Source organism: Phragmites australis, chromosome 5 (genome assembly GCF_958298935.1).
Source record: "Phragmites australis chromosome 5, lpPhrAust1.1, whole genome shotgun sequence".
Lineage (NCBI taxonomy): Eukaryota > Viridiplantae > Streptophyta > Magnoliopsida > Poales > Poaceae > Phragmites > Phragmites australis.
In genome coordinates this window covers 23,537,080-23,554,950 of record NC_084925.1, presented here as the reverse complement: position 1 = coordinate 23,554,950, position 17,871 = coordinate 23,537,080, and the positions used below count along the sequence as shown (strand labels likewise).

The window sequence follows — 17,871 nt, the reverse complement described above, 5'->3', positions numbered from 1 at the left end:
TCCAAAATCCTAAATCCACCGTCTATTAAGGATTAGATAAGTGTAACAGTGTTTATATATGTGCGCATAAAGGTTGGGAATTGTCCCACCTTGCTAATCAAAGGAGACTTAGACCAATATATATAAGATCATGCCTAACTATTTTTCTTCGGAGACCAAAATCCCATCGTGAAGAGATTTTCGTTCCCTTCAGCGCTCGAACGGTTTCCCTTCACGACAGGATTCTCAGAATCATTCCCTTCAGGACGGGATGCTCTCTCCTTTTTCTTTACGATTCTTTTCGAAAGGAAACTGTTGAAGATGAGAAAAAATAAAGAAAATAAGAACGAAAAAAAAATTAAAAAGAAAATAAAATAAAGAAAATATGGTTAAAGATAATCTACGACCAGCTAGATTCAAGATACTCCAGTAGTAAGCTTTTGCGTCATGAAGGCACGAAGCAAAGTTGAAAGCACAAGCAGAGTTTGCTGTCTATCCTGTATTACTGGAGTGGAGTAGTATTTCTTAACTCTTGGTCCGCTAATACGTGTACAGGGTGGGTGGGGAAGATCCCGTGCTTGTCTAGTGGGTCCCAAAACGGAGACTGAATTTGCCCGCCATGGTGGGAAATTTCCTCGTTGCCGTCCCTAAGCCGGAGTCCTCGCTCCCTGCGATACTCTGAGCAGTGAGCTCACGCCTCCGACTTCTGCGCCGCCTCTCCTGCGACACCGGGATGGGCCACTCCGCCGCCGCCGCCCCGGCTCTCGGCCTCACCAAGCCCAACGCCGTCGAGCCGCCACAGGTCTGCTTCTGTGAGGATCATCGAATTTGGATTGAGACGCTCGCTTGTTTTTTAGTCGTGCGCTTTGAACTGCCAAGTGGAGTAGTGGAGTGTCTAGTAGTTGTACCATCTGTTAGTCCTGAATAAACTTGAACTGCTGTAGTTAACTCTTAGCTAGGTTGGCTTGATCAGGACTTGCTGCTCAAACGCTAATTAAGGAACTGCTAGGTCGATCGAGATCAAAACAAATGTTTACTTTAGTTCAATTTCCTAGGCAAAACTGCATCTTTTTTAGATTTGTCGGTTTCCTCTGTGAATTCAGTAAGCTCAACCTGTGTGTGCTCTCCTCCTGTCCTTGTAGGTTGCTTTTGCCGCCAGAGACATCGAATTCCTCGATTGGAAGGGAGATATACTCGCCGTTGCGGTCACAGAGAAGGATCTGTCCAGAGGCCCGGACTCCAGATTCGAGAACGCCGTCTTGAAGAAGCTGGACGCCCAGCTCGGCGGTCTCCTGTCGGAGGCTGCGGCAGAGGGGGATTTCGCCGGGAAGGCCGGGCAGTCTGTGGTCCTCCGCCTCCAGGGGCAGGGGTTCAAGAGGGTGGCTCTGATCGGTCTTGTTGGCCGCAACGCCGCCTGCCTGCAGGGCCCTGGTGAATCCGTCGCGTCCGTCGCCAAGGCTGCTCAAGCTAGCAGCGCGGCGATCGTTCTTGCCTCCCCCGGTGGTGGTGTCATCCAGGACGAGTTCAAGCTGAATGCTGCCGCGGCAATTGCTTCTGGTACTTTGATCGATCTTCCTCCTCTGGCCTGCGCATGTTTCTTTTTCTTTTCTTTTATGATGTGACTATGGTTATGAAATATTGCATTAGCTAGATCATGATGTCGGATTTTCTGCCCGTTTGAGCTGCAGGAACTGTGCTGGGATTGTACGAGGACAGCAGATACAAGTCTGAATGTAAAAAGGTGCATCTGAAACAAGTGGATCTTATTGGATTGGGCTCTGGTCCGGAGTTAGATCAGAAACTTGAGTATACTAGCCATCTTTCCTCGGGCGTCATATTCGGGAAAGAGCTTGTCAACTCTCCTGCAAATGTCCTAACCCCTGGTCAGTAGGTCTTAGTTTTCAGCTAACATTTAAGCGTCATCGCGCGGTATTTACCTTTTGCATTCCTTATTCATACTTAGATCTTTTCAACGTTAAAAACAGAGAATAAATTTCACCCGAAGAATAATTTTTTATCCTGCAAAATTATTAGTTTTCAGCCAACATCAACTGTCATCCATAAATTTCTTCGCGCTTGGTATTAGCTTGTTGCAGTCCTTCCTCATTTGTGCTTAATTTCAGCTGTGCTCGCGGAGGAGGCATCGAAGCTCGCTTCAACATACAGCGATGTATTCACTGCCACGATATTAGATGTGGAGAAATGCAAAGAGTTGAAGATGGGAGCCTACTTGGCAGTGGCTGCAGCTTCTGCAAACCCTCCTCACTTTATCCACTTGTGTTACAAACCCACTGATGGGAATGTCAAGAGAAAGCTGGCTATTGTCGGGAAGGGTCTAACTTTTGACAGGTTAATTTGTAGTAGTTTCAACAATGGAATCGATTATTATAACCACACCATCAAGAGTTTCTTGTTCTTTTGATTGATCGATTCATCAATGTCTCCAGTGGTGGCTACAACCTTAAGACCGGGCCAGTTGCCAGCATTGAGCTCATGAAGTGGGACATGGGAGGCTCTGCGGCTGTGCTTGGCGCGGCAAAAGCTTTGGGCCAGATCAAGCCTCCTGGAGTAGAGGTACTTTAGATTCAGCTAGTACTAGTATGAGTAACCTCTATGTGTTTCCCTTCGTGTGTTTGCTGACGATTTCCCTTCGGACAGGTTCATTTTATAGCTGCTGCCTGTGAAAATATGATTAGTGGCACAGGCATGAGACCTGGTGACATCGTGACTGCTTCTAATGGGAAGACGATCGAGGTATATATGTTTCTTGTGGTGCATTTTAAAAGACCAGAATCTGCACGATCCATTCTTTTTTCCTGGTTTATTTTGTCTGTATCCATACGTAAATATGCTTCTTCAGGTAGACAACACTGATGCAGAGGGAAGGCTTACACTTGCTGATGCTTTGGTTTATGCTTGTAATCAAGGTGTTGACAAGGTAGTGAACTATTTCTGAGAAGACGACACGATCTGTTCGTATAATTTACCATTTGGATGTTCTTGCACATGTCATCATATGCATTCCGCCTGTCGTCGTTGTAATCCTGAGACTTATTCCTCCCTCGTGGACTAATTGATTTTCTTGGCCTATTTAGATGATTATGGTTTCTTTCGTTCGATTAGGACAGAAAAGTCATTTGCACGACAATGAATTCTTAATCTAATTATTCAGTTGCATGTGCTTGTCAGTTTGTAGGAATAAGATGCTAAAATACAGATAGTTAATTCATTGTGAGTTGGTAATGCGAAAATTGGTTTCGCTTAATCTACTACTCTTTTCTTAGATCTACTGGTATTTTATTTTTTTTGTTTTACAAGGCTATATATGCGAGTACATGGACCATATCATGCAAGTGCCTTGCTTGAGCTATAAATTGACCCATTGTGGTTGTCGTATGCAGATTATTGATCTGGCAACACTAACTGGTGCCATCCGTGTTGCACTTGGGCCTAGCATTGCTGGTAACCTTAACCAAATAATTCTCTCTCATTCTCACCGGCATCCATCTTTGTTGAATATGTGTCAAATAATTGTATAGAGTTGATTACGTATAGGAATTGAAGTTATATTAGCGGTATAGGATAGAATCTTAGTAGGACTCTAGGTAGAATCTAAGTATGACTGTTATAACCAGACCTCCTTATAAATATGAGAGGGTGGCTTCTGTTTGTAACTATGACGGCATAGTGATAGGTTTGCAAAGGGTTAGCAAGTCTGTTGAAACTCTGGGAAGTGGCCGGTGTTGCTAGTTAGGGAGGAACGTCTGTAGTCATACTCCGAGGAGGTAGGTTTCGGCTGAACATTGTTAAAAAACATCATGCCTCTGGTGTCGTCTGCGATCGTATGCATCATTTCGGTACATCCATCCGTTGCTTCCGCTGATGGTTAATTTCGTAACAAGTGGTTTCAGAGCCACAGTTAGATTGGATTTAGAGGCGGTGCGAGGATTATGCATCTTGTCGGGGGGGGGGGGTGATCCCTATTTTTTGCGGGTGTGTATCGAACGAACTCAAGAACACAAGAATTTATCCAAATTCAGGCCTCTCGTGAGATACTAGTCATGCATCATGTATATTTTCTTATGAATTGAGTGAACTTGATACAGAGTGGTCTCTGTGTCCCTTCTCGGACTTTCCTCCTCCCTTTATATAGCAGGGAAAAAAGAAATACATACAAACAGACCGTGCCAAACCGTGTGGCAGACCTACCCCTGACAAAACTAACTACCCCTAGCCCATCATGACATTGGATAAGCATGCCCGATTTGCTCTGGTCATCCTGCACGTCCCGTCCTATCACCGAATGCTGTAACGTTCACCGGCCAGGTCATCCCGTAGCATTAAATGCTACATGATGGATCATTGCTTCACCACGCCTACCCACAACCTCGCCCGCCGAAAGGGAGTGCCTGGGGAAGAAAAAACACTCTAGTGGATGGCATTAAATGTGTCCTGACAGGTTAGGTGAATACCTGCCCTGCCAGCAGCATAGTCGGAGGGTTTTCGTTCACACGAGCCCTGACCTGGTCACGCGATGAGTCCGTGTTTTTGAAAATATCTACTTCTGACTGACATTTGACGGTATGGGGCCCACCTTGTGGGGCACCCTCTTATCTATTACACCAACAATAGCCCTCAAGCTCCATCGCAAATGGGGCAGAATGAGTGGTTTACCATAGTAGACCGTGGTCGCTGCACGACGAGTGGTCGTGGTCGGGCCTGGTCGCGCCACTTAGATCCCAAGTGAACGCATGTTTGCCCTGGGGAGTGGTCATTGACATAGCCCGCTTTTGTGGTCGACTCAGGAAATTACATCCCGATGAGAGGTTAAATGTCCGGAGAGAGAGAATGTGGGAGAGAGAAACATTAATTGCCGCCGGACCTGAGGTAGTTTCGGTTCTCCACACACGACCTTTCAAATTATGAGCGGACCGAACCCTACGACGGTTGAGATACCGTGACGGCCCTTTAAATTGGAGTGCCTATGGTTCCCCATGAATCCTTTTGTCACCCCCCTTAGCCTCCAAGCTTTCGCGCCCAGAGCCCTTCGTCTCCATCTCTATTCTTGCCCTTGAAGCATCTTCCATCATTGTCCAATGGCGTGCACTGGCAACGAGCCCGCATTCCCCAAGTCCAAGTGTGACGCAGCAAGGTTGCGACAGATGCACGACACTGGCCTGCTCATCCGCCACCTGACCTCGGGGGTACCATTCCAGGCTCCAGGGAGAGAGGCGTCTACTCCCCGCCTGGGAGAGATCTTCATGTTTGTCTCGTTCTTCTTGGCTGGCCTCGTGCCGCCCTTCTCTGAGTTCTTCACCACCGTCATCTCCTTCTATGACATCTGTCACCTCCACCTCAATCCCAACTCCATTCTTATGCTGAGCATATTCACTCACCTGTGTGAGAACTTTGCTGGGGTCGAGCCGTGCCTCGACCTCTTCTAGTTCTTCTACACTTACCGGTCGACGACCGGGCCAGCCACCGAAACCTGTGGGTTCCGCCTCCGCAACGGCTCTGTGGGCTCCTACATTGAGGTGGGTCTCAAGTCATCGCAATCGGGCTGGAGGGAGGAGTGGTTCTACCTTGCGGCGGACAACTCCTTGGACAACCTCCGAGTGCCGAGTGCGTCGGCGCAGGTCATGGATAATTGGGGGAGTTCGCCCACAACTACCCCGGAGCTACTGACCCTATGTAGGATCAAGTACACTCTAATAAGACAATCAGAGGGGTGAATGATTGTGGAAACCAAATACAAAGATTAATTCACCCAAATCAAAAAATAAACTTACACTCGGTATTTCACTCGAAATAGATTGTACATACTCTAGTAAAAATGATGCAGAGTAAGATCTGTAAGTCTGATTTCCCTCAATTTTGAACAGTAGAAACTAGATTCAAATACGAAACTAATCTAATAAGAATCAGATCAATCGGATATGTGAATCAAGAATTATACAAACTTCATATTTGATCTTAGAATCCTCTTACTCCATCTCGGTGTCCCATGCTTGGAGCACACTGGGCTCGTCTGGGTCATACCCCATGACAAAAACCTCGTAACGGCCGGGGTCCTTGAACCAGGAATCTACGATCATCATGGATCTAGACACGGGTAGCCCAGCCATAGTCTCCAAATCTGAAGAAAACGCGAAAAATGTGCCCATACCTGGCGCGCCAACTGTCAAGGGTGATCCTTAACAATGAATCCGAGGTATATCGGATGATGGGCGAGTTGATCTACATTTCTTGCGAGTGTGTATCAAATGAACACAAGAATTTATCCAGGTTCAGACCTCCTATGGGATAATAATCCTACGTCCTATGTATTTTCTTATGGATCAGGTGAACTTGTTATAAAGTGTTCTTCGTGTCCCTTCTCGGACTTCCCTCATCCCTTTATATAGCAGGGGAAAAAGAATACATACAAACAGACTGTGCCAAACCCCGCGGCAGATCTACCCCTAACGAAATCAACTACCCCTAGCCCATCATGACGTCGGATAGACATGTCCGCTCTGCTTTGGTTGTCCTGCACCGAATGCCGTCACTAAATGCTATGAGACGGGTCTGCTTCACCACGCCTGCCCACGACCTCGCCTGCCGAAAGGGAGTGCATGGGGAAGGAAAACACTTGAGTGGATGACATTAAATATGTCCTAACAGGTTAGGTGAATACCTACCTTGCGACCAGCAAGTGGTTTCCATTTGCGATCAGGGGGCTGGTCGTACAAGCCCCGATCTGATCACACGGTGAGTATGTGGTTTTGAAAATATCTGCTTTCGACTGACATTTGGCTGCGTGAAGCTCACCTTGTGGGACACCCTTTATCTTTTACACTGACATATCTACGAAGCGCCGTGCAACACACGGACTGTATGAGCGGATACGACACAAGATAGATCATGTCTGACAATCGATGCGTACAAGCAGTGCGCAAACGACTTTGGCAGCTCGATGTGAGCGTCGACGGCGACTAGGATTGCTAGCCGGATGCGTCACGAACGGTGACGCGGGATATGTCGTCGAGGATTCGTAGGCGTACGGTGTTAGGTGATTCGCGGAGGTCGTTTGATAGTGTATGGCAGTGGTTGCGCGCCTATTCGGTGACTTGACGTCTGCAGACTCGTGCATCGGATGCGGCTGGTATGTGTGGGCCAGCGGGCAGACGCAAAGCTGCGTATCCGCGTGTGTGGCTTGGCATGGTTAGCCCAGCCGGTTCGGGACACGTGGAGTCCAGGCGGTCGAGCGGGGCATGCGCGCGAGGGAGTCTCCTGGACATGTGAAGGAAGTCGTGAGGCAAAGGAATCAGCACAAGACCAAAGAAGAAAGAAAAGAAGAAGAAAATAGAAAACAACTTTTTTAGCTTCGGTGGTGTGTTTGACCAGAATTGTTTCTTTTTCCTTCGGTGCCTACACTGTGTCAGTGGAGTCCTGTTCGGTCTTTGGCTTGGTCAATGTGTGCGTCACGGAGGCGGCCAGTGGAGTCAATCCCAGGCGTGTGCGTCACGGACTCATGGAGGCGTCACAGTGACAGAGGCATGCGTGTGATCCTGTTCGAGTTGCGTGATGCTCGGGGAGAGAAGGCGTGGTGCATCAAGGAGTCGTTCACACGTGGCTCTAGTGGGCCCCACTCCTGGCGAGCGCGGAGGAGCATAGGCAGTGGACTCTAGGCCGAGACGTGGAGCGTGCGAGCGGCCGAGGACCAGAGGGCAGCTGCGTGGTGCTCGAGTGGCCTGTTGTGTGCAAGTGGCTTGTGCGGGTGAGTCGGCTTGTGGGCGTGTCTGGCGGATGGCCGGGTGGAGCTGAGCTGTGGGCCCATGGAGAGGCAGCAGGAGCGCGCGGGCTAGCGCTGTTGCGCATGGGAGGTAATGCTTCGGGAGTGTGCGTGGTTGTGGAGGCCCAGCCGGCAGGCTTGGCGAGGGCCATGTGGGCGTTGGAGTCTGGTGCGTGGCCAGGTGGCTCCATGCACTCGGTAGGAGGCCCAGTGGCTCGGTTAGCTGTGAGGCTCATGTATCAGCAGGCTGGATGTGTGCGTGGTCCGAGCGATTGGATGGAGCGGGCCAGGAGGTCGGCAGGAGCACGCGGTGGTCAGCCGATGGTGTGTGGTCACGTGGGTGCTGCAGGAAGCAAGTTCGCGTAGGGTTATTCAACGATGATGGGCCGGTCCAGTGAGCGATTAACCCGGGCAGATAATTCATGGTGAGGGTGAATAGGCTGATGTTTCATGAGGTGGGACCATAGTTTCAGTCAGGTGTTGAATGGATTGGCGTATATGTGATAAGACGTGTCGTGTGGACGTGCATGAGATGCGCATATGTTGAAGTGCGACATGAGGTCGTATACACGAGGTGCGCAGGTGCTGTAGCGCGACAGGAGGTCACAGACGCTAATGAATATTGCAACAAGTGAAAGAGAAGAGACAATCGATCGGTTGGCTAGACCTCAGGCCGTTGTTGCGGTGCTCGTTGATGAGCATGGGCTATCGACGGTGTTTGGTCGTGATGCGCATGGCAACTAATAAGAGTTCGACGGTGGTGGCCAAACAATTTGCAGGCACATAGCAGACAGTCCAGGGAAGGCTAAAGGACAGTTCACTTGGAGGGTGAACATATTGTGGTGTAGGGTGGATAGGTTGGTGGTGACAAGCCAGTCATACTGCGGGTAGCAGAGATGAAGAAACTAGCAACAACGACATATGAGCGTGAGGGCTAGTGGTGGTTATTCTCTGTGGTGTGGTAACACATGGCGGGAGCTTAGGATGCAGGATGACATTAGAGAGGGCTTGCGTGCTTTCAAATCAGTATTGGCGTGGATCGATTCGAGTTGTACATACATGTTTCTAAAGTGTGGATTGATGGGTATGAAGAAGCTTCAAGAGCTGAATCGAAAGTAGAGATTCTGGAGATCTTTACTTGCAACTGGAGTAATCTGGTTGGTCTAAGACAGGAGGAGGCTATGGTGTAAGATGTAAGAGAATCGTAAACTAAATAGTTAGGTGAATGAGCAATGCTAATGTGGCAATTTCTATTTATGACTCGGAAAGCAACAATGAATTTCTCATTATCAAGAAGCAATGAATTGTGAGCGTGGATATCGGATTCAGTTGGCTTTTCATGTGACGCCCAATAAGTAGCAGTTCTCTTCATGAAATCTAGTGATTCTAGTTTTATCTACTTATGTGACAACATGGGCTGTCGTGCTTTTGGAGTAAGGTACTATCAAAATCAAGATTTATTATGGAGTTACATGCTTTGAGGAGTCAGACATGTGTCAAGGCTAAAGAGGAATCTGATTTCGCTCAAAGAAACTATGTTGATAGAAGAGAAATGTGATGAGTTGCAGGTGGAGTCATGGAGACTGAACTTGCAGGAATAACAATGTCTCTGGAAGGCGGTGAGTGAAGGTGATATGCCTTAGAGGCAATCATAGAGATGATTGTATCACTTCTATATTTATGTACTTTTGAATAATATGTTATTATAAGAATGACTATTATTTACATTGATTGACAAGTATATGACTTATTCGTGGAACTCTGTAGGACCGAGAACAGCGACTAGAGGGGGGATGAATAGGCGCCTTACAAATTTCTTGCGAAATAGATGACCTACTCTCTGTTCACCCAATACTACTAAAAATGCACAAACCGAAGTATAAACTTTAGAGAGACAAAGCGAGAAAGAAAGTTCCAAGGCAACATGACTCCATGGATGGAATATGAACCATAGGCTCTATTCAAGACCATTCCATATGTCTTTGAGCACAAAAGCTTGAAACTTGAATGAAGAACAAAGCAAAAAGACAGTCACTGAAAGAAGCAACTATCCAAATTGATGGTCTAGAGACAAGGGGATTCAAGACCCTCTCAAATATATGAGTATATGAACGTTTATACCTTTAGCAACAAGAAGAACAACTTTCCAATGTTGAAAAATCGTAGCTCAAAAGCAAAAACGAATATCAACAAGAAAATCACAACCGGAAAAGGGAAACTTGCAAAATTGCAAGTGAACCAATAGAGAGACTAGAAGGAGGTGAATTCAAGCATATGCAAAAACATAAACTTCATTACTCAAAGAGGTCATCCCTATTTAAGGCAAATTACAAGGATTTTTCTCTCAAAAACTCTCACATATTACATAGGCTAAGCACTCATCTTCCTCTATTTTAAAACCCTAGCACTATGCCCTCAAATGGGTAGCACAAGAGGCTCAAGTGGTTGGTTCAAACTCTCATATAGCCCTACCCCTCTATTTATAGGCCTAGAAAACTTGACACTTAAGTTTTCTAGCTTGTTACCAAATAACCCCTCTTTTGTGGTACACTCCTACCTACCATTGAGGGTATTTTGATCCATTTCTTGCTCCGTTCATCGAACGGCCGCGGCGCCTTCACGACTTAGCTTCGTCTCGACGCAAGTTTCGCGATGGTGCCACATACTCCTCCAATCCTCCCACGGTTTTGAGGCCTAACCGTGAAACCCTCTGCATGCTTCTCAAAGCGTGACTCGCCACTTGCTTACACCTTAAGCAAACACATTTCTCCAACTCTAACTCCAGTTAGTCCATAATATAAATGCTCAAACCAAGATCAAGCAATCCAAAACTCAACAAACCAAACCGACAACCTTGTCAATCAGTCATCACATATAAACCAAGGCACATTTCAACTTGGTTTCTCAAACTCTTTATTGTATCATGATGTTATTCTAAATGATCTCTGGTCACGTATCATTGTGATGATTCATGAGACCAGCACATATATTGATTGATGATCACATTTTGAAGTGATTGGTAACGTCCTGAGAGGGGGGTGAATTAGAACACTTAGAGCTATTTCGGCTCCAAAAACAACACAAGATAAACCTATATCAATTTCTATCCAAATGTGCTCTAGGTTTATCTAGTGTGTCTACTCTACTGATTAAAGTGCTTGCAATCTATCTAAGAAGGTAAATTGCTAATAAGTAAATGCAGAAAGGTAAATAAGATAGAGAGAGCAAACTCGGTACAAGGATTTTCTTTCGTGATATCGATGGCATGAATAAAACCTCTAGTCCACGTTGGAGCTCCACAAAAGATATGCTCCCGGTCGGCATCTGGTCATGGCCTTTGAGCCACAAAATCACAAAGACAAGGCATCCACCCGGATGAGCCACTAAGCCACCAAGGTAAGGTCTCACCACTAACCTCTCTTCCGGTTCCTCACTGCCGTGCTTACTTCAGAGCTTAAACTACAAAGACAAGGGTCTCCGTGTCCCGCACCATCGCCTTGCCGCCACTCCACATCAAATCGGAGGGTCAACAAGCTTGCCGACGAGTCACCAAGACTCCAAGGTGCCGATGTATCAAGAGGTACACTGTTGGATCACTCCTTGATCCACTCTTTAGGCAGTAATCACCTAGCAACACACTCTCTAGGCCTATAAACACTAATCATTCTCTAATCTTGTGCTTAATCATTTTGAATTATCACTTTAAGTACTTTGGTGGTTTAGATGTCTTCTCAAGTGTACATGAACTTCTCAGGACTACAGCCCCCTCAAATGACTGAGTGGAGGGGTATTTATAGCCTCAAACCTGGGCACTAGCCTTTAACCCAACGACTCAGAAAAGTTGTTAACACTGGATGATTCGGTGAGAACAATAGTACTAACACTGGATCATCTGGTGAGTATACACTCACAAACTAGCTGTTAGAACCCGCACTCAAGCCTCTGTGAACACCAGACACTCCGGTGTATACTGCAACATCATCACCGGATATTCCGATGAGTATACCTTAACCATCTGAGCTAACATTTTCTCTATGTAAATTGCTCTGGTGCCTTCTCCAGTGCTTATCAATTCATCACCGGACTATCCGGTAAGCAATGCTCAGCCATTCGAGCCAAACGCAACCCTCTCTGGAAAATATGCTCCGGTGTACACACAACTTCATCACCGGACTATCCGATGGCTTGAGCTTCCCCTGCCTCTTTGTACTGTTTATTTTCCGATATATTATCCAGTGTTCATTCCATTCACACCAGACAATCTGATGCCTTGAACTTCAATCTTCCACAGCTGCAACCTTTTTGGAAATAATACTCTGGTGCTCTCATCCGTATCAACACCGGACCATCCGATGGGCTGAGCCTTCTCTTCTTTTCTCTGAAAATGCTCCGGTGCAACTCTAAAAGTGCATCTAGCCCCTATGTGTGGTTTTGGTAATTAATGACAATACATATGGACTAACAATGTTGTTGAGATTATTAGTAGGTTGTTCAATAGGTGAAGCCTAGGTGAAGAGACATGCATGAACTCTAGGTGAATGGGAAGATTGAAAGTACATCGAGATGAACGAGCTTTAGGTGATGCTCGGATGTGATGCATGGAGGAGAAATATGCATCTAAATAAAGGAGTTTTTGGTGATGCTCATAAGAAGAAGAAGCTCAATAAGATTAGCAATAAGCTTGAAGGCTAAGTTACTTGTGGAGATCAAGTAACTAAAGGTATGACTTGTCAATAGAGTTTTATGGACTAACCCGTGTGCTATGTGTTTAAGAATGAGTGGGGTTAGGTTCTATATGAAGATTGACAATATGCATGAAGGCTAATAAGTTACTTGTGGAGATCAAGTAACTTAAGGTATAAATGTTGTCATTTAGGTTTTATGGACTAACCCATGTGCTTTGTGCTTGAGAGTGAGTTGGGGTTAGGATCTATAAGAAGGCATAAGTTGAATTGAAATCACATATGCCAAGAGTGAAGAACAAAAGTGGACTCCATATATGAAAAAGTGAATTCCTTGAAGATGTCGAATACAAAGTGGTTTTCTATGGCAAAACGGTGAAGGGCAAGCAAGACTCGGCTGCGATGGACCATCCGTGGTGAAGGGCAAGCAAATGGCTTGGCGCCGAAGGACCAAGGCGGTGGTGAAGAGCGAGTGAAGGCTTTGCGCCGATGGACCGTGCGAGGCTATGGGAAGCTATGGATGATTCACATAAATCATATGAAGAATCAAGAAGAGATGGAGTGAAGATTTTATGGAAGTTAGCAACCCTCAAGGTTTGAAAGAAAAGAATCGGTACTTGAAAGTTTTCAAATGCTCAAAGTGGTTCAAACGAGTTTTATCTTTGAATTTGAGTATAGGTATGCCGCACTATTAAGAGGGATGCAACGTGAGCTAATTGTCGCGTCTCAGTGCTCAAGAGTTCCCAACCAAACCCAAAGTGAGAGTTTGTTGTTAAGAGTCCGGAGCGGAAAGTGCGGAAGTGTCCAAAATGGGTTTTAGAGTGTTCCTAATTTGATCCTATGTCTTTTAGGTCATGAATTCAGTTGGGATGTGTAGCCCTCTGAATAAGCTTTCCATAGAGTCTAAAATCGTCGAAATCGGACTCCGGAATCAAAAGTTATCGCCGTTTTTCGGAGGTCAGCTGTGCTGTACTCGGAGACTCCGGTGAAGACCGGATTCTCCGGTACCTGGAGTGGCCGGAGACTCCGGTGTAGGCCGGATATTCCGGTAAGTTCCAGAAAAGAGCCCAACGGCTAGTTTTTTGAAGTGGGCTATTTATACCTCACTCACCCCATCCTTTGGGGCTGCTGGAAGGGGCACGAAAGAACACATTTTTAGAGCCAAAAGAACCTCTCCCACTCCATTCTAGTGTGTGATTTGAGAAGAAAAGTGAATTGGGTTGAGAGATTGGAAGCTTGAGTGCAAGTGAGCTAAATCCATTCTTGAGCACTTGAGTTCTTGACAAGAAGTTCTCGAAGCGTTTGTTACTCTTGGAGGTGAAGCCTCCTAGCCGGCTAGGTGTCGCCGGTGAGCTCCCGTGCTTGTGGTGAGCCGCGGAAAGTTTGTGAAGGTCGATCTCGCCTCCGGAAGGAAAGAGATCAAGTTAGTGGAAACCGAGCTCAAGTGTGACCGAGCTTGGAGAGGAAAGCGGTTGAAAGAGACCCGGCTCGTTGGAGCTTCCTCAACGGAGACGTAGGATTCACGGTGGTGAATCTGAACTTCGGGAAACAATTCTTTGCGTCTCCTCTCTTGTTTTCTTACTTTTATGTTCTTACTCAAATCTTTGTGCATATTGCTCGATCTACTTGTTTGTGTGTATTTGAGTGTAGGTTATTCGTGAATCTACTTGGAATCATCTCCGGGAACACACGACATCACTTGGTTTGAGCTAGAACTCTCTACTCATTTATTTCATTCAGTTTCGGGCTCAGTTCTGTACAGAACTCGGAGAATCCGGCCTTTACCGGAGTTTCCGGACCTGTACACACCGGAGTATCCGGACTACACCGGAGTCTCTGGTAAACAGTAATTTCAGGCATATAAACAGTGTTTTCAGCCTTTTTCAATTTAAGTTTTATTGCATATCTCTTGCTAGAATTGAGTAATTTTTGTCACCTTAGGATTGTAATTTCCACACTTCTTTAGGGTGATTGTGCACTAGTTGAGCCTAGCATATTTAGGTTTTTCTCTTGTGAAAAACTCGTTAGTTTATATTCCGCTGCAAGTTTAGGCCAACGGTAGAAAGGGTTGAATTTTTGTAAAAACGCCTATTCACCCCCCCTCTAGGCGACATCATTGTCCTTTCAAACTCCCACTGATCACCAGACTATCCGGTGAGGCTAACCGTCTTCACTCTTCAGCACAACACCTTCTCTAGAAGAATTGCTCTAGTGAGCACTCTGCTCAAACACCGGACCTTCTGATGAGGTCAACTCCTCTGGACACAATGCTCCGGTGTTTTCAATTATGTGAACACCGGACCATCTGATGAGTTCACTTCTCCTGGGACCTTTTCCAATTCAACCAAACTTTGTCCTGGCTTCGGTGGTTTCTTCATGTATTGCATCCATAAGACCTACTAATATATATTATTAACAAACATGTTAGTCCCATTGACTATGTTGTCATTAATCACCAAAATCACAATTATGGCCTAATAAGCCTATTTTCGCTACACATTTCACGGATCATAGGTATACAGATACCAGGTCAATAATGTGGATATTTATGTTGGAGAACATGATGTTAGCTAGACCCACCTTGAGATGCTGCTAGGATTGTTATTTATGATGTGCCATCAGTTGTTATCTCAAAGGGTGTACCTGCAAGATCCTTAGACCTGAGATCGTCATTGATTCCCAGAATGTGTAATGACATACTTTAGGGCTGCCAAACGTTATTTCGTAACTAGGTAGTCATAAAGGTAGTTTTCGGGTATGTCATGAAACATGTCGTGGGGCGTGGCGATCAAGATAGAATTTGCCACACCTTGATAACGGGAGAGATATCTCTAGGCCCCTCGAGGTAGTTGGATTGAGAAAGTGCATGGTAATGCCAATATGATTAAAGAGTTAATCATGATGATTCACTACTTGATCGAGTGAATGGTCGAGCTACTACAAGGGTGGCACGTATCTTGCCTTGATCTTGACTGGTATCGTGAGGCGAATGGATCGGTGCATGTGTATATCAAGGTTCAGCCAATATGATCTTTGTGTATACTCGGGAGTCAACATGTCCTGCTAGGGACCGCTATTGATTTCGGTTTGGAAAGGGTTTTCGAGTCGTGGCTATTTGTATATGAACCTAACGGGTCACACACTTAATGAGTTAGAACAAAACATATGCATTGAAATCGTATATGGGTTTATTGGATTATGATCCATGAGGTGTTAGAGTCCTAAAAGACTTCCAACGTGGGAGCCCATAAGCGAGCTCTATATAAGGAGAGACGTGGGGTGGGGCGTGGAGAGGTGAGCCACTCCAAAACCCTAGCCATATCCCTCCACATGATCTCCCAAAACCCTAGCCATGCGCGCGGTGCTAGCACATCGGCACTCGGCGATCTTGCCGAATACGTGTGGATACCGTAGAGGCACTGATGCTATTGCAGTGCTGATCTCCTCGGCGTGAAGATTGCGACGCTTCTGTCTGGCTGGTCGAGGACGTACTCGGCTGGTCAACATACCTGCTCGTCTGGTCGTGGACCATGACGCAACCACTCGGAGCTGGTCGAGGACGCAACAGACCTGCTCGAGGAACTGATCAAGGAAACTGGTCGAGAGGCACGACCACCTACTCGGAGCTGGTCGCGGAGCGTGACCACCTGAGTGGGGCTGGTCGCGGATCTGGTCGAGAAGCTGCTCCAGGAGTTTGACGTGCACGACGTTGGATCGGTCTACTCCATCTCTTCTTCCGCTGCACTGCGCATCAAGTGGTAATGATATATGATCTCCTACTTGCATGATTTCCTAGATGAATGCAATAGAGAATTTTTTTAGGCTAGCTGTGAGGAACTGTCCAGATAATATTCTAATTAGTCACTAAGTCGGTCATTTGTGGAATCACAACTCTCATGACTAACCAGAATATCACCCCGGTAGTCCCGGCATGTGTTTCCTTCCAGGATTGGAACACACACCTTTACAACAAGTACATCATCACGGGATATAATAAAGAACGAGTAATTAAAAATAAGTTACAAGTCTTTAGGTAATTCAAGCTTTACAGCAAAATACATGATTCGAACATATGTAGAGTAATTACGCAGTGGAAAGTACACAACTACAAAAGATGGGTAACGCTGGTTGCCCTAAGGCGCCACCCCAAAATATCCACATACAAGTAGTAGGCACTACTCCTTCCCATCGCCAACATCGGCGGGCGTAAAGTAGCCAAATACAAGTTCTTCCTCACCTGAAAAGCAAAATAAGCCCGTGAGTACGAAGGTACTCGCATGACTTAATCTATAGTGAACACTTATAAGCCCGACTCCAAGGAGAATGCATTTTTGGGTAAAGTAGCAAGGACTCGGCCACAAAGGGTTAAATGACATTTACCATGCGAAAGCGATTTGGACTCAAGTGTAAGCACCTACACCTAACTTAACGTCTTTGTACCACGAGATCATCAACATAACATAGTTGTACTTGAACTGTAGCAACTCATCATCAACATCATCATCCACTAACCATCATACCACAATAACATCCCAATATCGAATCTCTACGATTGATGTGGATGGACAATAGCTTTCTCATGATCGAGAGCGCGACAATTCAAATTGATCTTACACCCTGTAAGAGGTATCTCTTTACCCACACGACACGAGGACCATTCGGCTTGTGCCACCCGTTAAAGTGCACACAAGGGGGTACTCGTGACAACCTTTCCCAATCGAGCCCCGACCGTTTGAACATGCACCTATAGGTGCGGAGGTCCACTAGGGCTACTCCCAGAGCACCCCAGTTATGTCTAAAGGTGTGAAGGTAACTAGAACTACTCCTCGAGTAAATTAGATACCTCTACAAGATTATTATGCCCACAACACCTTTACGACGTTACCTCTACAAGCCTATTATGCCCACGACACCATAGGCCCACAAGCCAAAAGTTCACAGCTACAAAAGGTATTCGGCTTATCTACCATTATATCGACATGTGGTAAGTACAAAAAGTGCTAAAGCCAACTACAACAATGGACTGTGCTTAATCGATTCAAGCGAGCCTATAGCATCCGAGACTCCCTTCTCGAGCCATCCCTATTGCCCACCCGAATCTCGTCTCATCCTCACTGACTTACACATCCCATCATCAACATTGTATTTGTGAAATAAGAGTAAACCCTAAGCTCACAAATGATGATCGAACCACTGCTTGACTTCTACTGATGACCTAAGCCTTGCTAAGCATGACATATTCATTTTAAGTTAGACCATTTAGTGCTATACCTAGGATTACAATGGATCAAAAGATAACAATGCCAAGGAAGGGTAATGTAACAATTAGGATCTACTCCCAAAACCCGATATTTAACTAGCCATCATGCAAGACATACGTATAACATAACTTATCAATTTGACACAGCATATGATCCAAAGTACTAGGATGAGTAT

The 17,871-nt window shown here is 45.9% G+C and overlaps 1 protein-coding gene across 1 annotated transcript in view; it reads left to right on the top strand.

Annotated features, from left to right (window-relative positions):
- Positions 1–562: 562 nt before the first annotated feature.
- The window catches only part of LOC133918964 (leucine aminopeptidase 2, chloroplastic-like), a 33,387-nt gene continuing 16,078 nt past the window's right edge, over positions 563–17,871 (top strand). The window contains exons 1-8 of the mRNA XM_062363136.1: positions 563–781; positions 1,122–1,536; positions 1,668–1,862; positions 2,103–2,328; positions 2,427–2,553; positions 2,638–2,733; positions 2,840–2,917; positions 3,381–3,441. Of these exons, the coding sequence (XP_062219120.1) occupies positions 713–781; positions 1,122–1,536; positions 1,668–1,862; positions 2,103–2,328; positions 2,427–2,553; positions 2,638–2,733; positions 2,840–2,917; positions 3,381–3,441 (1,267 nt within the window). The 5' untranslated portion in view covers positions 563–712. The remainder of the gene's footprint in view (positions 782–1,121; positions 1,537–1,667; positions 1,863–2,102; positions 2,329–2,426; positions 2,554–2,637; positions 2,734–2,839; positions 2,918–3,380; positions 3,442–17,871) is intronic.